We start from the raw sequence: 22,909 nt of genomic DNA, 5'->3' as shown, positions 1-22,909 counted from the left end.
CGGTTCAAGATTTTATGGATGTTCAGTACTTGTTGTGGTTCTCTTGTATTGTTTTCATCTACTTTTTCTTGTTTCCAGGTTGTTGTATGTAATCCATTTTTTGATTAATATAATCAGTTTGTTCATCGAAAAAAAAAGGTACATTTGGCGCCAGTTCAAGTGAGTAGTTTGTTGAGGTTTTCATTCTGTATCTATAAAACCATTGGACCATTTTCCTCATCTATATCTATAAAACATTGTTAAATTGGGGAATAGGGATTAAGAGTCCAAAACCATTGAGTGTTGTTTCTGACAAGCCATGTGCTCTGTTAAAAATGTTCGTCTCTTGCGCAATCAAACATGCATACCCTAAACTTCTCTCGAGTCAGTACATCTTTTGTCAACGGTGTACTGATCGTGGATTCTAAATAATACTGCTCCGAAGTAGCTGTTTCAGACTTGCTGCTGAAAATGTTTCAGATTCACAGTAACTTTTCTGCTCAGGAATTGAACTAGGAACCGTTAACGAGGGCGAAGAAAATTTACACGGGATGTACAAGATAAACTTTAGGGTATTCACTAGCTAGCTCAGTTCATTGACTTCATTCCATAGAGATATGTGGTGTATTATTGTATAGCATTTTTACATTTGCAAAAGTTCATTTGTTAAATGACAACATGAAATTGAGCATCCTTTAAATTAAACAATAATGCACAAGAGGAGTGCATATACGAACCACTGACCTACTAGGAATATATTTATCTACACAGGCATTAGCTTGTTTCACCATGAATCCTTATATGGAGCTAAGGTTTCAGATTTTAAGGAGGGCATAAGCAAAGTTATAGAGGATAAACTATTGAGTTTGTGTGCGCTTCATGTGCTGCTACAAACATGAAAAATATACATCTCTTTTGTACGAACTTCCTTGATACTAACGAGAGCAAGACAGCTTACAAATACTTCAATTCTAGCTGGAAAAAAGTTCGAAATTAAATATGGTATTCAAATGACGTTTGGACTGTAATGCTAAATTCTACCTCTTAAGAGACCTTTTATCTAGATGAAACACAAACATCAAACATTAATCTGTGTAACTGCAACAGGCATACTGACATTGTGTATTCCATCTTGCCAAGTTATCCTACCAAACACAGTAGCACTCATATTAGCTGGTGGCGCAAACTTTTCTGCTGAAATCGTTACCACATAGCTTACCTTTTGATCCTTTTCACTAAATTCCAGCACTGGAGGGTCGACGGTTAGCAATACATGAGAGGGATTCTCTATTTTCAGAGTGTAGCTGGAAGGACCTTCATATACCTGCGTTGCTGTCCTGGTAACTGTAACTTGGTATCTCAAGGCATCAGTTTGGTGAAATGCCACGGCGATTGATGGGTAATTTAAATCCCAAGCCTACAGTCCCTTCTTACAATTTACTGGCCTGCTTGTAATCACAGCAATATCCTTTTGACTGTAGTTAGATGCACACAAAAAATCAATATAATCTTCAGTCGTAAGATCATAAACCAAACCAGGATCAAGGGCTTTCTCAGGATCCACGTGTCCTGATCCATAATGCCACGGCGTGGATACATTGTAGGCACTTTCATCAAGCAACGGATTTCCAGCATTGTCAACCACGTAAGACGTTGTCATCATCGCTGACTTGATTCTGGAGGGGGACCAACCATGATGAGCCCCTTTCAATAATGCGGCAACACCTGAAATATGAGGGCAGGACATAGATGTACCAGATAAGATATTGAATTCTGTCGCTCTTGTGTGCCAACGGGACATTGCAGGACTTCCATCATCTGGCCAAGCCGCCAAGATGTCAGCACCTGGAGCAACTAAATCAGGCTTGATTACATAATCTGATATTCTATTTGGCCCTCTTGATGAGAAGATAGATACCATTGGAGCAGGTTGGACATTCAACTCAGGGATAGCTAAAGTGGGGAGTAGGTCAGTAGCATCAGCTTCCACACTTTCTCCAAATTTACCCACATTAGCAAGCACCATTCCAACACCACTTGCATTCTTGACCACTTCTACTTTAAGCGCATCATTGCCCCCTCTTTCACACACTACAATTTTCCCTTTAACAAGTTTTGAGTTCAAATGGCCAGGCAGGCAAAGTGCAGCATCAGAAATCCTAATACCATTGGGCAAGTTTCCAGCATAGACGAGAGGAAAAAATCTTTTCTTAGGCAATTCTGGACCACTATGAAGAGGAAAACATTGCCGTCGGCTAATATAAGATCGGCCGTAAATCTTCTATCAATGGTACCAGCTCCAACAGTTACAATCCAAGGAGGTATGTTTGCCACACTACCCAAAGAGGGACCATTATTTCCGCCGGATGCTGAAACTAGAACATTATGTTCCATGGCTCCAAATTGTGCTATAGCAATAGGATCATAGTGATAAGGATATACAACATCAATACCAATAGAGAATGAAATTATGTCAACTCCGTCTTCAATGGCCTTATCATAGGCCGCAACAATATCTACACTGTCGCATAGATAGATTGGCCAACACACCTTGTATACTGCGATTCTTGATTTGGGTGCAATTCCAGTCGCAGTTCCTGGTGCATAACCACACATCGATGCATTCACAACTGCACTTCCTGCCGCAGTAGAAGAGGTGTGTGTACCGTGGCCTTCGGAGTCTCTTGGAGAATCGTAACCTAAAATTTTATCAGGACCCTTGGAGAAAAATCTGGCTCCAACTAGTTTTCTGTTACAATGCTCCTTGGTGAAATTCTGGCCCTCACTGCATTCACCTTTCCAATGGGAGGGTACTGAAGAAAGACCAATGTCATTGTAGCTTTGTCTTTCAGGCCATACGCCAGTATCAAGAACTCTCTCTGAACCGTATTCTGAATTTTTTATCAAGCCATTACGAGTTGGCATATGGTTACTGTAGTGATCAGAAGAAACTAATACTAATAAGAATGAAGGACTAAAGGATGAATCAAACTAAAAATGAGTTTATATTGAAGAACAGTATCGGTTACAGTATTCTTTCTCTCTCTCTCTCTAGTGTTCTAGTTTTTCAGATTTGGTCGAATGATTTTGGAATGGATCTATTTCTTCCCTTTCCAGTCTTTATATAGTGTTGCAAGTATAGCTTTGTCCAATTAGTTTGTGCCACGTGTCCCTTCTCTTTATCTTCCTTTTTTTCCCGCTTAAACCTGCAACATACAAACTATATTTGCGAAATATCGACCATTACAAGTCATGATATATGGGCAGGAATATCGGGTTCACAATATTTGCCCACAACAGTTACTATTCATCAAACCGAGGAACTGCGGTGAATGAGTTGTATGAACCTGAAGTTTTTCATTTGGGAAAATGGCAAGAACTTCTGGGCGTGCTTTAAGCAGTGCAGCTTGCTGTGAAGATAACTCCGCAGAGAAACCATGAAAGACCTTTCTGTAAACATGATGAAGACTACTTTCTTTGGAGCTACTTACAGAGCTCAGAGAATCTAATGTGAGACTTTTCAAGGTTGATCAGTACCAAGGCTCAACATCAGTGAATGCTGAAGGCTTGAAATCATTTCTAACTCGAATAATGTACTTCTGTGGTTCATTGTTGTTTGGTTGGCTGGAGGAAGGTGAAGTTAGAAAGCACAGATTACCAAAAACCAAAGAATCTCCATTGGAGAGAAACAAGATAGAATAATAGAGACTGAGGAATTAGTGTGAGCTCAATACATGAGTATGACTTTTATAATGAAGAACGAGACTGAAAAGTACCAATGCCTTCATGTTATGCAATTGCTTAACGTTAATAGAAGTGGTACTGTCCTATTGAGTTTGAGAGTTTTTGTTTTTTTGGCAACATTCTATTATAATTTCTTCTATTTAAGTACTGTTTCAACCCCCACCTACGTGGCAAACGTCCATTAGTAGGGGTCTCTATTTTATTTATTTAATCGACAGGGCTAAAGCCCAATTTGCAATACCATGGATATGCCCATTAACTCATGTGTCTAAGGTTGAATTTTAGCCACATGGCTTGCCACTGATGTATATTGATTTATGTCCAGATTCATTTCTTATTAAAGAGATAATTATCAGTTGAGAGTCATAGTCTATCACAATTACTCAAGCTACAAGATTACTTGAGCTACAAGGACTCTCTACTCTACCTCTATAAATACCAAACTATTTTTTCATAAAGAACTACGTTGAAACTTGATCCCTAGATAATATATTTTGGGTACGTAGACAACCATTATTTGGTTCAGTTTCATCTCCCCCCAGCATCAAATTCCTCTGTTTCTTAGTGCGTTCTTTACCATTGCTCTCGTTGTGTTAAAGCAGGTTACTGCCGAAACATAATTGGCGCCGTCTGTGGGGAAGTTAGAATTCATTATCACGTGAAACAATCAAGATGGTAAGCACAAGAAGCAGACCAAATAGTCGAGATATTCCTCCCGCTATAGGGACTCGCGAACCCCGAAATTCAAAATCGGCCAATGCAAGAACCGTTGAACAATCAAGTTGCTCCTAGTGGTAGGATCAATTATCAACATCCAACTGTAGCAGCGCAACCGCCACTGTCTCTGCCACCTCCACCGCAAAAGGCATTACAAGTGCCACCACCACCCCTAACAGTCTTGCAACAAGAAAACCGACAAGTCAGTAATCCTCCATGCGGTCCGCCCCGTCGTCCATGTCAATCCTTCGGTTGACATGGATATGGACGCGACATTACTCTCACACCAACTAACGGAAAAGGTGATAGTAACGTACCAATTCACCCCTAATAATACGGTTGGAGTGAGTTCTGACGAGTCAAAAATTTAAATAGGAACTTGAGAAGGAAGTTGGCAAAGAGGCAAAGGCGGTGGGCGATGCCGCAAATTCAACAACATCAAAGGCGACCACGTAGGGACGCTTGGCCATTCCGGTGTATGGGACCGTCTTGAAGATCCACTTCATCGCCCTCAAGAAGCGTGTTATTTCTCAAACACAATCAACCAGTGCACGCTCAAGAGTAATGACCCTATTACCCGTATTTATGGGAGAATCGGATTGGCGGGAATAACTACTACCCTAGACATGTCCGATCTCCAAGGAAGATTTACAATCGAGAAGCAATTTCAGGGAAGACCGCCATCCGAGATATGTCCGACATAACTGGGAAGGCGGGCATAAGAAGCCACAAAACATGGAGAAGCGATATAATTATACTGACCACCCGGCCAAGGATGACTACCGGCCTAGGCAGGTTGGTTATAGGGATAGACAAAGACAATCACTGGTCGGAGCTGATCGTGCATACCGCCAAAGATCTCTAACTCCAATAAGAGATAATGGAAGGTATCCTTCTCCACATGGGCACGACCAGGGGCGGTTGTTCGAGCCAATACTTTAACTCTAACTGAACAACAGTTGAAAAAGTTGATTGCAAAAAAAATTAATGATGGAGAGTCAAGGGATGTAAGAATGAAAAACTTGACAGTCAATGATGGCGTACTTGATAAGTTTTCGCTCGACATTCAGGAAGCTTACCACCATCCCGACTTCAAACAACCCGATTTTGAACTTTATGATGAGTTAGAAAGAGATCCTGGCTTGCATGTTCTATCGTTCAAAAATAAGTTGGTGTTATGGGGTGGAGATGATCCGCTCATGTGTAAGCTCTTTCCATCAACTCTAAAGGAAGAAGCATTACACTGGTTTAGTGAGTTGCCTTCAAGATCAATTCACCAATACAATGAACTAGAAAATCAATTTGTTAATCGTTTCCGCCATAATTGCAAGACGCCAAAGAATGTCGACTTACTTTTGAACATCAAGCAACAATGTGACAAAAAGTTACGTACTTTTGTTATTAGGTTTCGGAAGGCAGCAGCACCGCCGCCGCCGCTACCGCAAACAGCGGTACAAACGCCTCCGAAAGAAGGTGCCACAGAACGGAAGAAAGTATAAGGAAAACCTTCATCCCAGACTGGACGTACCTGACAGGGAAGGCCGACCTTGCAGATTTGAGGAAAATCGCCATCCTAGACAGGTCCGACCAGACAGGGAAAGAAGGCGTCACGGAAGAAAGTATAAGGAAAACCTTCATCCCAGACTGAACTGACCTGACAGGGAAGGCCAACCTCGCAGATTTGAGGAAAATTGTCATCCTAGACAGGTCCGACTAGACAGGAAAAGAAGGCGTCACGGAAGAAAGTATAAGGAAAACCTTCATCCTAGACTGGACCGAACTGACAGGGAAGGCCGACCTTGCAGATTTGAGAAAAATTGCCATCCCAGACAGGTCCGACCAGATAGGGAAAGAAGGCGTCACAGAAGAAAATATAAGGAATACCAATATCCCAAACGAGACTGACCTGACAGGGAAGGCCGACCTCGTTGACCTGAGGAAAATCGTCGTCCTAGACAGGTCTGATCCGATAAGGAAGGAAGGTGTCACAGAAGCAACTAGAGGGAAGACCACAATCCCAGACAAACTACCGACCTAGATAGACTGGTTACACGCAAATAAAAAGATAATCTCCAGTCGGATCCGAAAGTGTGTACCGCTTAAAATCTCTAACTCTTGTAAGAGGTAATGGTATGTGTCATCTTCCATATAGGCTCGACCGGGGGCGTCTGTCTGTTTAAATCTTCTGGATGAAATGGATTTCACTCTTCAATACAATTTTTTCTGATCTGTTGGGAAAAATAATGGAGGCTTATATCGATGATATAGTCGTTAAATCGAAGGATACTGGTGATCATCTTTCCGATCTTCAACTTATTTTTGATAGGCTTAACAAGTATAATATGAGACTCAATCCCACAAAATGTTCTTTTGGCCTCTCTTCTGGATAATTTCTGGGATACCTCATGACTCGTAGAGGTATTGAGGCTAATCCTGATCAGACACGCGCCGTTATTGATATACCATCACCAAAAAATAAGAAGGAAATTCAAAGGCTGATTGGTCGGCTTGCCGCTCTTCATAGATTTATTTCTAAATATTCTGATCGTTGTCATCCCTTCTTCCAGACTTTAAAAGGGGCGGCAACTTCGAACGTTGATTGTGAAATGGCATTGCAACAACTGAAGAAGTACTTGGTCAGTCCTCCTATATTGACAAGTCCTTCAACGGGTCAACCTATTGGCATATACCTAGCAGCTATAACTCAAGCTGTTAATGTTGTTCTTTTCGTCGATGATGGTAGACCCATCTTTTTTATCAGTAAGACGTTAACCGGAGCTGAGTCTCGTTATTCAAAGATGGAAAAAATTGCACTTACATTAGTTCATGCCGCTCGTCGATTAAAACCATACTTCCAGGGGAGGTTGGTCAGAGTTTATACTGAGTATCCCTTACGCAAGATCTTTCGTAATGCACAGGAATCAAGCAGATTAGCCGAATGGAAAAGTTATCTTAGTGCATACAGCATTGTCTTTGAAAGTCGTACTGCTGAAAAAGGACATGCTCTAGCTTCTTTGATAGCTGATTTTCCGATTGATGATTCTCCTATTGATGATTTCTTGCGCCAGGAAGAATCTATGGAAGACAATCTGCCACCAATAACTAGGGGCGACGAAGACCAACTTGCAAACGCAATTCCTAATCCCATTGACCTATGGATTGTTTACTCAGATGGCTCCCATAATAAATCGTATGCGGAAATGGATGCATTTTGTTACACCGGTGGAGAGAAGATTGAGAAATCTGTGCGACTTGGCTTCGCCGCTTCAAATAGCGAAGCCGAATATGAGGCTGCCATTTGTGCCTTGAGAACAGCTTTGAAACTGGGGGCGCGAAAGCTCCAGTTATTTACGGATTCTCGCCTTGTGGCCAATCAGTTTGGCAGGTCTTTTGAAGCAAGAGATGACCGTATGGCGGCTTATCTTGGTTCGATACATAGCCTTGCTCGACAATTTGATAGCATCTCTATCACTCAAAGACCGAAATGACATCGTCATCTCGATTCATTGGCTTATCTCTCCGCCCGTTAGAAGCGAAGAGTCAAGACACATCACTGTGGAGTTCCAGAAAGAGCCAAGCATTGACTTTACCGAAAAGGAATTGTATGACTTGTATGTACGTGAAAGCAATTACTTGGTTGCTTGTACGCAACAGTAAAATACGACCCACGTATAATTGCACCAATCATGACTCGAAAGCGGAAAAGGGAGATGGAAAATTCACAACATGACCATACTTTGGATCTTCCATTAGAATATATAAATCCATTTGTTCCTCCTAAATTCGCTCCCGAAACAGATAGTGAGTTGGTACATGAAGCAGATGATAGTCCTGAAGTTCCCGATATGATACTATCAAAGCCAGTGATGATCTCCGATGAGCAAGATTGGCGTCTTCCTTATATCCACTACTTGCAAGTTTCTTCACTTCCGCCAGAACCAAAACTCGCTGAAAGAATCAAACGCGATGCATGAAAGTTTTTTGTGATATCTGTTACTGACGGAAGTTTGCAATTATATCTCAAAGGCTCAGACTTAAACCCTATGTTGCGATGCCTCTCAAAACAGGAAGGACTTCAAGTTTTGGAAGAGATTCACTCCGGCTTATGCGGAAGCCACTCCAAGGGACGAAGTTTAGCTCATATGGCTATGACACAGGGCTATTGGTGGCCAGAGATGCAAAAGGATGCAAAATACCTATCTGAGAGGTGTGAGCCATGCCAAAAGCACGACAATATGAGTAAACTCCCTGTTACTGAGTTGCATCCCATGCTTAGCCCATGGCCATTTGCCAAATGGGGCTTAGACATTATTGGCCCTTTACCTAAAGCTCTAGGTAGTATACGATTCCTTCTTGTGGCAACCGATTACTTTAACAAATGGGTAGAAGCAAAGCCTTTGGTCCAAATCCATGCTTCTAACGTTAAAATGTTTTTATGGAGAAATATTGTTTGTCATTTTGGCATCCCTGCGGCACTTGTATCAGATAATGGTAAACAATTTGATGCTGAAGAAATTCCTCAGTTCTGTGCTAATTTGAAGATACGGCATAACTTCTCCACACCTTATCATCCGCAAGCCAATGGGCAGGCTAAAGCCACCAATAAGGTGATTTTGGCCAACCTAAAGAGGCGTTTGACTGGCGCCAAAGGAAATTGGGTCAAGGAGTTACCAGCTGTCTTGTGGGCTTATAGGACAACGCCAAAATATTCAACTGCATTATCACCTTTTAACCTTGCATATGGTGCTGAAGCAGTCTTACCTACAGAACTGATTTCCAGTACATCTCGGTCCGTTACTGTTGAAACAGGTTCCAATGACACTACTTTGGCTCAGTCAAAAGCTCTTATTGATGAGGTTCGCTCTGAGGGACTACAACAGCTTATTAAGTATCAAGCTGACATGAAACGGAACTACGACAAGAAGATCCGTCCTAAGTCTTTTGCTCATGAAGACTGGGTTCTCTGTAGAAACCTAAAGCTTGTAAAATCAGGAAAGTTTGGAGAAAATTGGCAAGGACCCTACATCATAGATCGTCCAGCATCTAAGGGGTCATATTTTCTCCGTACTATTTCTGGAAGAATGATAGAGAAGCCATGGAATGCTTACCACCTTCGCAAGTTTTACCGTTAGGAAATTTTTTGCATTTTTACATTACTCCATCAATAACAAATCTATCCAACTATGTAGTTCGTTCTATTTTATCCATCAATAAAGGCATTCAACTTCCATTCTCATATGTTTGGTTGTCATTTTACATTACTCTATTCTTTTGTACTCTTACTTTCAGCAATGTCATTCATTAACATTCATTCCAGAAAGGTCATCCATATTATGCCTTTTCCGGTCCAAGTAAGTCGCATTCATGCCTACTTGACGGAAATCCGAGTCAATAAGATGGTTATTCTTGCTCGGAACAATTATTGCAATACTCCCACAGTACAATATCCGTGCTAATTCCACTACTAAGGTAATGGCGTTGTGTTTTAGTTATGTCCCAGTGCACGGGTGATGACTTTGCACCTGTGACAACTCCAACAGTTGTCAGGCCTTGCTTCATGTTCGATACAAATATTTTGACACCTGAATAGTTAGGTTCAGTGAGGACGATCATGTCCCCTTTGCCTTTCAATAACTTTCTTTAATGGTTTTATATTGGGGGTGTTTCTCTCTACATGGGGGCGTCTCATTCTTTTTCATTTCAACTACATAAATCAACAACACTGTCAGTTTTCCGCAGGTATGTTATCTGACATCACAATGATATTCAATTGCGAACACATACTTTATTTTATTTTCATAAAAAAGAATTTTTAGCTCTATGGTATTACAAACGCACAATCACATGATCATTGGTTTGGGCAAATCCAATGACGCCTTACCAACTTTTCGCATATACAACTCGTACAAATCTTTGTAATTCATCTTCTCATGTTCTAGTTCATCTCCCATTTCTGTTAAAGTCTCTGTCAATTGTCTTACGGACGATTCACAATGTCCCATTTGCACGTGATCTTGGCCGAGCCGCTCGTTTAAATCTATCATTCGCTTGTTATTTTTCTCTACCTCTTTTTGCGCACATTTAAGTTCCTGATCTTTGGTCGCCACGAGTGACTTCAATTCTATCACATCTGCTTTTAAGTATTTGTGTTCTTCCATTATCTCATAGGCTTTCCCAAATTCTTCGTACAATCTCTGCTCTGCTTCTTCCGTCCGCTCGGTTAAGTCTTTGTTTTCGTCTTCTAACTCTCTGTTGTTTCTGCTTAACGCTTTGTTTGCTTCTTCCAGTTTTTGGTTGAGTATCTTCACTTTCTTTATTTCTTCTATGGCATTGACTTCATTCGAACCGATACTTTTCTTCGTGACTTTTTCATGAATTTCTTTGGCCCATACAACCGCCGTTTTAACCTGCGGCGAAAAATATCTGATTTCATCAATCTTTCAGACTTAAACACAAGTTTGCAATAACTGATAAAAAAAATACTATCATACCTGGTTCATACTATCGAAAATCATTGACACTGCTCTGTCATATTCTCCAATGTTCTCCGTATTCTGGTCACATTCTTGATATTTTTCGAGCCCCTCCATTAGCGTGGTCCCTGGCGATCCCTTCACTTCGTCTTCCAAACTTGACCATCTCTGCTTCATCTACCAATTTCATCGGTTTAGTGTTGGACACAGATTTCTTTACCGTCCTAACGCAATAGTAAAATTCAACGGTCAACTTACTGTTAACAGATTCTGTGGTTTTCCTCCATGAGTAGTATTACCCCTGACAGTACTTGCCAGTGGTCGTTGGATTCTTTGCTCCTGTATTTTGCTTTGCCGTTTGTTTTCTTTCACCGACTTTGTGTTTTTCGCTGCACTATTTTTTGCAAGTATCACTGTTTCATTCTTTTCCCAGACATTCTTTTCCTGCATATACCAAACCAGAACGATATTGGCAGTTGTCCCGGTGCAATTTGCCACCACTCCAATAATTGCGCAATTTCTTTGCTCAACGGAATTGCACTCCCGCAACTTAATTGTGAGTACGCCATTACTACTTCATTTTCTTCGACTTTCGTTTCAAATTCATACACTTCGTCCATCTCAAATCTCTCGAGTGCTAATATTTTTCGTAGTTCTTTAAGTGACCATCGCCGCGGCGTCGTGTGTTCATTGTATCTGTCACCTTGTTTCCACCTCACCAAGTCTACGATCGTTATCGAATTTTTTTCTTCTCGATTATCTTTCGCCCGTATAATACGGTTGTTTTACCCAAAAAAAACGGGTCAGAAAGCTCAAAAACCGGGCTCACCGGCCAGATTAAAGAAGCGCAGGTACGGTGCCCTTCCTTTACTGGCAGTGCACGGTATCATGTTTGTTGTATCAGTTTGAATATGGGCGCCATCAATATCGCCTTCACTACTTTTCCTCCACAGCAGCTCATGAAGACAACCAACGTTCGTATTTTTTGTCGCCACCATATGATTCATGCAGAGAACATCCTGGGGAGAGTCCAACAGTTCAAAGACCATGAATAAAAAGAAAAACGACAGCAGCTTACCGCGCAAAATTTTCTTACCATAAAAGTCGAAACCCAAGCTGCGATGCAAAGTGTCTGTTCGATGGAAGCGGCTGTGGGTTTTTATTGAAGCTGAGGAGCACCCATCTCGATATCCTTCCACCGATAGGAGAGAGATATTTGCTGCTCTGTGAAACTAGCTTGATGCTGTGCCCTCCACTTTCGGAGCCACGAACCAAGGGCCTTCGCCCGTAACCGCATGACCCATTCCCAACTTGGATCAGGCAAGACAGAAACTTGCTCGCACAATCCCGACCAGAGAGGGGCACATCCCTTGCGTTACAAACCCTTGTAAACAAAGATGAAGGGAGAGAGACGTACCTGTTGGTCGACGCGAGGAAGAATCACAGAGTTGTAAAACATCAGTGTTGGCGATATTGTAGTCAACAGAGCTGACAGAGCGAATCTCTTGTTTACTAGCTACCAAGCCTTGACCACGTTTTGTTTAATGAGAGTCATTGTTTTTCATGGATTGGGATATGCGGGAGCTGCACCAGCACTTATATAGGTTTTCCGAGTAAGTTTCCAGTGCTGGTGGGATTCTCCTCCAACTCCAACTTTATCTCTACTCTTAATTTTTATCTACTCTACATTCTTATCTCATCCGAACACTTTGAGTCCGATTAATGTTTAACTTCCTTTTATTCTTATTATTACTATATTGCCCCTACGTATAATTTCATCAGTCTAATCCTAGTATCGCTATTCCGATGGCATGCGGTGTCGAAATCAACTTTCGTATATGGTCACGTAATGCGTTCGTTATAGTTTTCGGCAATCAATTTCTTTCAAAAAAATTTCTGTGCATTTTTTAGTCATTTTTTAACTACAATGCGTCTCGTATACGTTAATTTGACATTATTTCATTTCCGATAATTCACAAATTGTTTTCGATTGTCCATTTTCCTGTCGTTTACGTTCACACGATACTTTGTTATACATTCCGCTTACTCTTTTCTTATTCCAAGTTTTTCTTGATTTTTATTCTCTTCTTTGCTATGTTAACTTTGTTCGCATGACAAAGAGGGGGCGGTGTTTCAACCCCCACCTACGTGGAAAACGTCTATTAGTAGGGGTCTCTATTTTATTTATTTAATCGACAGGGCTAAAGCCAAATTTGCAATACCATGGATGTACATGCCCATTAACTCATGTATCTAAGGCTGAACCTTAGCCACATGGCTTGCCACTGATGTACATTGATTTATGTCCAGATTCATTTCTTATCAAAGAGATAATTATCAGTTGAGAGTTATAGTCTATCACAATTACTCAAGCTACAAGATTACTTGAGCTACAAGGACTTTCTACTCTACCTTTATAAATACCAACCTATTTTTTATAAGGAACTACGTTGAAACTTGATCTCTAGATAATAGATCTTGGGTACGTAGGCAGCCATTATTTGGTTCAGTTTCATCTCCCCCCAGCATCAAATTCCTCTGTTTCTTAGTGCGTTCTTTACCATTGCTCTCGTTGTGTTGAAGGAGGTTACTGCCGAAACAAGTACCAAACTGCATCTCCTCTCCAATAAGTTGCTGGTTGAAATAAATTAAAGCACTTTGAGTGGCATTTTAAGTACATTATTTACTTTGTTAATTAATACATATGGTATGATTTAGTTACTGCATAAAATGGTCATAAATCATCTTGCAAAAATCACACATAGCTCCTCGACCAATTTGGTGATTTTAACCATTTGGTGCTTAAATCAGGTCAGCTAGAAATTTTGAAAAATCGGTAAAATATTAATTGCTCTACAAGAGCTGTGGTGGTAGGATCTGGGACATCGAAGATCAACGGTCGGATGCGCCCGCGGTAGCGTAAGGTATCGAGCCGCTATGCACAGGATCAAGATGAAAACACAGGGTCACGGTACAAAAACCCTACACGTGGGAAGAAGAAGGCCGCGAGATGAAGGGACAGATGGAGGGCTAGGATGGAAAGAGGGAAGGATATAAAAGGAAAGAGAGAGGAGAGAAAAGGAGGCAGATTCATTTTTCTAAGGAAGACAAGACCTAAGAAAGAGAGAGAGCAACCAGAAGAGAATAGGAATAGTGAATAGTGCTTGAAGCTGTAATAGTGCCTAAGAAATAGTGATCAGGGGTTGTAATAGTGTTAGGGATATAACATTTGGCGCCGTCCGTGGGGAGAGAGAGCAAAGCGACGTAGAAATGGCAACAGGTGCAAAGAGAGGAGTAGGACGACCAAGGAAGGTAGGGGCACAGGAGATGGAAGCGGAAATAGTGAGCAGTTAAGGGGGAGAACAAAGAGAGGAAGAGGCCGCCACCGAGTCAGATTCGGAGGAGATGAGACGTATGCAGGAAGAGATCAGGAGATTGAGAGAGGAGAATGAAGGGCTGAGGAAGGAAAGAGAAATTGCCAAGGAGGAAGGGAGAGCGGAAGAGAGTGAGGAGTCGGAGAATGGAGGAGAGGAGCCTTACAATGGAGCAAATCCAAGAAATGATAAATCAGGATCGGGAGGCGAACCTTTAACTGGCAAAGACTCACATGGGAGCGACTAGTCAGGTGGTGGCTGGTTTGAACCGCAATCCGTTGGCGGACGCTATATGGATGTCAGAGGTGCCAAAACGATTCAACCAACCTAGGTTCGAAAGGTACGATGGCAAGGGGGATCCAGCAGATCACATTCATCACTTTAGGCAACAAATGCCGCTCTGGCAAGAGGCGTGGTATGATGGACTGCGGTGCATGATGTTCCCGGCTAGTTTAAAAGGAGGGGCTTTAGACTGGTACTATCGATTGCCTTCACGGAGTATAAATAACTTTAAGAAATTAGAGCAGGCGTTTATAGACCATTTTATACATCAGAAGAGGAGGGTGGTGGATATCGCGGCTTTGTTTAACGTTTGGCAGCAGTCAGCTGAGTCGGTGAGGGATTATCTGTGTAGGTTCAAGGTCGAGACCTTAAAGGTAAAGAATTTGGATGAAAGGACAGCGGTAATAGCATTTGAAAGGGGACTGCGGCCAGGGATGAGAGTACATCAGTCGGTGGCTAAGAATGAGATCGCAACTTTGTACGAATTATATTTGCGAGTGGAAAAGTACATCAGATATGAGGATACGATGCAGAAGGACTCCAGAAGGTCAGGAAAGGCAGTATTGTCATTGGAAAAGAATGGGGACCATCGAAAGGAAGAATCATCAGACAAAGAAGGGGAGGGTACCGCGGATACTCTTCACGTCCGGAGAGGAATAGGGAAGGGGCAAGAAGGGAGAACAGGGAAAGGAAGCCTTACCGCGAACCTGAGTATACGCCATTGAATAAGCCATTGGGTGAAATTCTGCTGTTGATAAAAAGTAGGCCGGGGTATGAGGGACCGCGGAGTATACTGATCGAGATGCCGAACAAATTGTATTGTGCCTACCATCAAGTACGAAACCATGAGGCTGATGACTGCTATGCGTTAAAATGGTTAATTCAGAGGTTAGTTGAAAAGGGAATGATAAGAGAGTTTGTAGCTGGTGCCCCGAATGAGGAGCAAACGCCGGCGCAGGGAAGAATATTGGAGACCATAAATGTTATTTGCAGTGGGGAGGCGCTTAGTCATAACGCTCACCGGGAACGGATAAGAAGAACTGCGAGTATTCAGCAGATCAATGAAGCGACGTGGGTTCCGCGGCCAAAGTCATGGTCAACGGATGGAGTTGATCGGATCATGTTCACTAGCGCGGACCTGAAAGCTATTGATTTACCTCATGAGGACGCACTGGTAATCACAGTGGCGATGGGAAATTACATGGTCAAAAGGGTGTTAATTGATTACGGAAGTGCAGTGGATTTATTATTCAGTGGAGCCTTAGATGAGATGAGAATTGATCCCAGACAACTCAGAGTGCCGCGGACCAATTGATATGAGTTTAACGAGAGTGTGACAGAGCCAATGGGAGAACTTTTGCTATCGGTAACCACAGAGCCTGTGACAGTGTTTACTCGGTTTATGGTGGTGGACGCCAGTTCCCAATACAATGCAATTCTGGGGAGGCGGTGGATCCACGAGATGAAGGCAGTACCATCCACATACTACTAGGTAATACGATTCCCAACCCCAACGGGGATGTACGAGGTCCGCGGCGACCAGGTGGCAGCCAAGAATAGGCATTAGGGGACGGTGAAACGAATGGTGCGCGGATCTGAAGGAGAGACCTCAAACCCCAGGAAGAGGCAAGCATAACAATTACAGATCGCGACCATGGATGAGGAGGTGGAGCTCGTTGCGGGGCCGAAGACTCTAGATGAGATCGAGGTAGTAAACCTGGGGGTAGGGGAGGAAGAGAAATTCACATCAGTGGGGTCGGCCTTATCGGATGAATAAAAGGGAAAGTTGGTACAGTGTCTGATAGAGAACAAAGATGTGTTCGCATGGGCAATTGAGGATATCATGGGTTTGGATCCAGACTTCACGTGCCATCGGCTACACATGAAGGAGGACGCGAAGCCAGTGAGACGAAATAAGAAGCGTAAGACCGAGATTTGCCAAAGGAATTCGGGAGGAGGTGGCGAAACTGAAAGGGGCAGGAATAATCAGAGAGGTAGAGTTCACGGACTGGCTGTCTAATGTTGTCGCGGTACCCAAAAAGAATGGCAAGGTACGGATGTGTGTGGATTTTATAGATGTCAACGTGAAATGCCCTAAAGACAGTTATCCAATGCCGCGCATTGACGAGTTAGTGGACAGAACGGCGGGGTTCAAAATATTCTCATTCATGGATGCATCTATGGGATATAATCAGGTCGCGATGCACGGTCCAGATCAAGAAAAAACATCCTTTGTGGTAGAAGGTGACACCTATTGTTATACCAGGATGCCATTTGGATTGAAGAATGCTGGGGCCACCTTCCAGTAGGTGGGAGAAAAGATATTCGAGAACAAGATACGAAAGGGAATTGAAATATACATAGACGATATGGTGAAATATACATAGACGATAAAGGCAGAAAAGTCTGGGAGAATGCTTAAGTGGGCAGTAATGTTGAGCACTTATGAAATCCAGTATCAGATCAGAACCGCAGAAAAGGCGCAAGCAGTGGTAGAGTTTTTAGCGGAATTCCTGACGGAAGATCCTACTTGGGGTGAAGAAATGCTCATGGAGCCTGAACGAGAGGGAGTGGAGTAGGACCCGTTGGACCCTTGGGACGAGCAGAATGGATGGAGGGTGTTCGCAGACGGGTCGGCCACAGATGCATGCAGTGGAATAGGTATCATATTAGTTACACCGGATAATAACAGAATAGAACAGACTATAAAGTTGGGGTTCGCGGCATCCAATAATGAAATGGAGTATGAGGCTGTGATAGCAGGACTGAAAATGGCGGAGGAGTTGAGGGCGAAGGAGTTGACAGTGTATTCGGTTTCGAACTTGGTGGTGTGCCAAGCAAACGGAGGTTTTATTGCGCTGTGCCCTCGAATGGCGAGATACTTGGAGGTGCTAAAATGAAGAGCATCGAAGTTCACAAAGATCAGGTTCATGCATTTGGGCCACAGAGAGAATCACCATGCAAGTTCCCTAGCTTATGTAGCCGCGGCAATTCCAGGATCCGAGGAAAGGACTATCAAGGTAGGGAAGATGGCAAAACCGAGTACTGAAGAAATAGAAGAGGTGTTTCACGTCACCGCCGAGGATGGGGGGTGGATGGATCCCATCAGGCATTTTTTGTCTGGGGAAGAGGTGAATAACAAGAAAGAGAAGAGAAGACTGGAGCAGACGTCATGAAGGTACACCTTGTTGGGGGTGAGTTGTATAGAAAGAACTTTGATGGGCCGTTGCTGAAGTGTCTGGGGCCACGGTTGGCACAGGAAGTGTTAGCAGAGCTTCGAGATTGTGGGAGTCACTCAGCGGGGAGAACCACGGCACACCGGTTGATAACTCAGGGGTATTTTTGGCCTCACATGAAAAGGGATGCAGTGGAGTTCGCTAAGAAATGTGAGAAATGTCATAAGTTCGCTCAGCTGATATTCGCGCCAGCAGAACCATTGCATAACGTGTCTAGTCCTTGGCCATTTGCCATGTGGGCCATGGATATAGTGGGACTGCTGCCCATGGCCAGTGGCAAGAGGAGATACATGCTCGCGGCCACTGACTACTTCACCAAGTGGATAGAGGTCGTGCCGCTGCAGCAGATAAAAGAGGAACAAATGATCAAATTTCTATATGAGAACATCATATGCCGGTTTGGGTTACCGTACACTATCATCGCGGACAACATAACTCAATTCACTGGGTTAAAGGTGAAGGATTTTCTACAAGTGTACCATGTAAAACAAGGTTTTTCAGCTCCATACAATCCAGACGGAAACGGGCAAGCTGAGTCATCCAACAAGACTATAATGAACAACCTCAAGAAGAAACTGGAGGATAAGAAGGGGGCATGGGCTGATGAGTTGAATCATGTGCTGTGGGCGTATTGGACTACGCCACGGACTACCATAAGAGAAACTCCATTCTTCTTAGCCTACAACATAGGTAGTAATTCCTCCGGAAATGGTGGCATCCACAACACGGACCCGGGCTGTAGAGGAGGGTACAAATTGGGGCATACTATCGAGGGATTTGAATCTGGCAGAGAAGAGAAGAGACTCCGCGTGCATTAGGTTAGAAGAATATCACCGACGCTTACAGAGACAGTACGGTAAGAGAGTGAGACCGCGGAGGTTCCAAGTGGGGGATTTGGTGCTTCGCCGTGTAACCCCCAGTACCAAGAAGATGAGCGATGGAAAGTTAGGGCCAAATTGGGAGGGACTTTATCTGGTGGTGGATGCTAGAGGGGCGGGCACCTACAAGCTACAGACCATGGAGGGGAAGTCGATAGAGAGGGTGTGGAACGTAAGGATGTTGAAGAAATTCCACACTTGAATGTAATGAAAGTCTGTCCTAAGAGACTTGAGCTATTTGTAAATATATAATACAATGACACTTTTGAGGGAGTACTTGTACCGATAGTGAGTGGCCTAACAGCCGAAAAGAGTAAAGGGGATGAGCCCTTCGCGAACAAGAGGTCCAAATCAAACTGGGGCAAAAATGAGCTGCCCCATCCGAACCGAACTTGGGGCAAAGTGAGTTGCCCCGATTTGTGGACATGAAATCCAAAGCAAGCGGAGGCGCAAGGGAGTTGGCCCAGTCCGCGGACGTGAGGTCCGACCTGAATTGTGGGCAAAGTGAGTTGCCCCTTTTCACGGACAAGGGGTCCGAATCGAATGAGTAAAGGCAAATTGAGTTGCCTTCAGTAGGAGGGAGTTGGTGCAAAAACATGAGATTCCTTACCTCAAGGTATGGTTACTTTTATTTGGCCCACAAAGGGATAGGTCACGGACAAATTCAGATTTTGCAAAAGAAATGACGTAACGACCAAAATCAAATGAAGGCAATTAATCCACATCAAAGACTTGTAGGGAGATTAAAAAAGAATAAAAGAGTAGAGTTCTGAGTGTAGCAAAACATAAAAACATACAGTAGCAAAGCACATTATGATAATATAAAAAAGATAAGGAGCACAGGGACGAAGTACAACAACATCTAAGCCTCTTCGCTGATCACTGCATTTGCAGCCTCCTTAATAGCGGCATTCGCAGCCGCGTCGATGGCCCCAGTCACCAAATCCAATACTTCGGTAGGAGCTGAGACCGCCGTAGAAGAGACAGGGTCCATGGGTACCATAATGACCTCGGATCCGGAGACCGGCGCGGACACTTCTGGAAGGAGGCAGCCCTCCTTGATGAGCCGGTCATACTCCTCCTTGATCTTCTTTGACACCCGTTTGTCGACCAGTGCCCTGAAATGCTCCTAGAGTTCATCCATGTCTAGTTCATGCTGTTTGAGGAGTGCCGTTGTGTCTTCCTGGTGCTTCTGGGAGAGAGCTACTGTAGCTGCATTGTGCTGAGAGAGTAAGGTTTCGCGCTGATGACTCAAGCGGACATTGACCTTATCCATATAAGCTCGGTAGGAGTCCTCAATAGACTTGAGCTCGTCTTGGGCTTTGAGTTTAGCCAGTTCCGCGGTCTCATTCAGCTGTTCGAGCTGGGCGACTTCTTTCTCCTGCAACTCCACTTTGGACTTAGCACCAAACAGGTCGCGGATCATGTAGGAGATATCCAAGCTCATCTAAGAGAGAGAGAGGAGGGGTTAGGATACCTAGAGAGGAGGTAATAAGCTACTAAGTTGGATGAAAAGAGTACCTTCTCCCAGCCTGTGTAGAATGAGATTCTGTGATGATCGAACGAGCCCCCTTCCGTATAAGCAAGGTCCTTGGGAAGGTGAGATCCATAGATCAGAGCAGAGGCTACAGCAGGGTTCTCCAAGGCTGAGTCATTGGTGTTAACAATGTGGCTGCGAACCTTGAAGGTAGGGCAGAAGGCAGGGGCTGACTCCTTGTCGGACCACAGCTCTGGATGAGCGGGGGCAGCGGGCCTTGTAGTGTTGAGAGTGGTGGGGAGCTCATCAGACGCGGAGTTCCGCGGACGCTTGGAAACCGGTCCAGAAGAGGAACGGGTAACAGTGGAGGGAACAACCTCTGTCACGACAACCTCATCCGAGTCTCTGTCAAACAGCTTCCTCTTGTTAGCACCCATGTCGGAGTTGGGAGAAGTGGCAGATGGGGAATGAGTGGGTAAATATTGATCTTCCTAGGTGGTAAGGGATTGGTAAGAGGGATGAGCTGCGGAATGTGAAGGGGACTTAGAGGAATGAGGTGGGGGTTTGCGGGTAACTGCAGTGGGGTGGTTGGGTTTCTTTGTTTGGCGACTTTTCGGGTGAGGGGGAGAGTTCCGAGGTTTTCGTTCCTTGGGTGGAGGTGGACGAAAAAAGGGGGCACTGTATCCACCAATGCTCTTCAGCTGAGGATCTGATAGTAGCGGAGTGGTGGTGGTGTGGTCAATACCAAGAACCGCGGATTGGGAGGATCTCAGATCACGGATTTTCTAAAAAATGGTGGATGTGATGTCAGCGTCAGTTCGCGACTTCGAGTCTGGCCTCCAACCTGTAGGAAAGAATTGCAAAATCAGAGAGTATACCGCGGCACATGCATATCAAATGGAAAATAAAAGGGGTACTCACCACTGGGCAGAAAAGCCAGATGACTAAGGGTCAATTTAGGAGGGAGATCCACGGATAGAAAGTTTCCTGAGACGTACAGCGGATAGTGGTGTCATACCTTGTCGGAAGAGGTGACACGGAGAACAAAGGACTGTTTCCTAGGGTGGACGCAGAAAGAATGATAGCCGACACTGACATCCTTTGTGCTCTTTTTTATGTAATAATGGGCGATCGTATCGCGAACGGTTATCTTAGGGACCCCGGACTCATTATAGTAGTTCGCGGCGTACATCACCCTCCAAAAGTTGTCGATACCTTGGCAAGGAGGGATGTTAAAATGGTTGCATACCTCGACGTCAAGGCATGTGAGTGGGAAGCGGAGGCCTACGATGATTTGGCCAACCGTGGCCACGAGACACCCCGGTTTGTAGGGGACTAATTGGGGAAAGTAGGTTAAGTCGGGCACGTGTTCCAAAGTGATGTCAGCAGGATGCCGTAAGCGGCCTTGACCGCCTCTAGATTAGGTCTACGGCTACGAGGGGGAGGCGGCAGAAGAGCCAAGTGTTGCCTTGAAGTAGATGGAGCCTCAGTTGGATCCAGGGGTGGGGGAGAGGCCACACTACGAGAATGGGAGGAGGAGGAGGCGCCGGATCTGGAATCCGACATAGTGGGCAGATTCAAAAGAGAAAGACACCCAGCCCCAGAGGAATGAAGATGAGAGAAAGAGAGGAGCACAGTTTGAAAAGGGAATGCACATTACAGAAAGAAAAACAAAGGAAATAAAGAGAGAAGAAGACCAACCTGGGGAGTGAAGAGAGTGACTGGCACTGAAGCTTTGGCAAGAGGAGAAGCATATGGGATAACCGTGCGGTTGACCGGAGCGATCAAAAGGGAGAAGATGAGTGAAGGATAAAGGGAATAAGTCCAGAGAAGAACAAGTCTAAATGAGAAAGAAAGAAGAATCGAGCGGGCTTTTATAAGGGGTAAGGGTAAAACCGTAATTCGGGGGCACTGAAATTGAGGGGACACCAAAAAGGACCAGCCCAAGGATGACGCGTGGAGGCGCACAACTCGAAGGGGCGCAAGCAGTAGGCATGTGGGGAACGTGTGAATCCAGCAGAGTAAGGAAAATGGTAGGCCACGACAGGGAAAATAGTGTAAGCCGGGCTCTCGACCCCCGATCGCATGACGATCGCGGACTCGAGAGGGGGCATCTGTGGTGGTAGGATATGGGACATCGAAGATCAACGGTCGGATGCTTCTGCGGCAACGTAAGGTACTGAGCCGCTGTGCACAGGATCAGGATGAAGACATGGGGTCGCTGTACGGAAAGCCTACACGTGGGAAGAAAAAGACCACGAGATGAAGGGATAGATGGAGGGCTAGGATAGAAAGAGGAAAGGATATAAAGGGAAAGAGAGAGGAGAAAAAAGGAGGCGGATTCATTTTTCTAAGGGAGACAAGACCTATGAAAGAGAGAGAGCGACCAGAAGAGAATAGGAAGAGTTAATAGTGCTTGAAGCTATAATAGTGCCTAAGACATAGTGATCAGGGGTTGTAATAGTGTTAGGGATATAACAAGAGCTATATGATTAATCTTCGGTCATTTTGGCCATATTAATAACATAGCCATCTATCATAACATGGTTATAAATTAAATCACATTAACGTTTTCCTTAATTGTATTGTGAGAGTGAGATGAGATCATAGTTCGTGATTCCGAACGAAACTTCGGAATTCCTTTCGGAATTTTGGTTTTTCAAAAAAATGGAATTCCAAATATAGAGTTGAAATATCTGAAATTCCGAAATCATCTGAAATTCCGAATATGATAGGGGTCGAAATTTAA

General features: G+C 43.9%; 1 protein-coding gene and 1 pseudogene across 1 annotated transcript; one reads left to right on the top strand and one right to left on the bottom strand.

Moving 5' to 3' along the window:
• Positions 1-938: 938 nt before the first annotated feature.
• Positions 939-7,290, bottom strand: LOC147516979 (subtilisin-like protease SBT1.5 pseudogene; annotated as a pseudogene).
• Positions 7,291-14,583: 7,293 nt separating this feature from the next.
• LOC147516978 (uncharacterized) lies at positions 14,584-15,294 on the top strand. The gene has a single exon (XM_086593438.1). It carries the CDS (start codon positions 14,584-14,586, stop codon positions 15,292-15,294), a length of 711 nt encoding a protein of 236 aa, XP_086449564.1.
• Positions 15,295-22,909: the final 7,615 nt, after the last annotated feature.

This window comes from Coptis chinensis, chromosome 2, assembly GCF_015680905.1.
Source record: "Coptis chinensis isolate HL-2020 chromosome 2, ASM1568090v1, whole genome shotgun sequence".
Lineage (NCBI taxonomy): Eukaryota > Viridiplantae > Streptophyta > Magnoliopsida > Ranunculales > Ranunculaceae > Coptis > Coptis chinensis.
This window is presented reverse-complemented; position numbering and strand designations above follow the sequence as displayed.

Bases quoted from the DNA above. Each gene is read 5' to 3' on its own strand.
- LOC147516978 (XM_086593438.1), top strand. From the start codon at position 14,584: ATGTCAGAGGTGCCAAAACGATTCAACCAACCTAGGTTCGAAAGGTAC.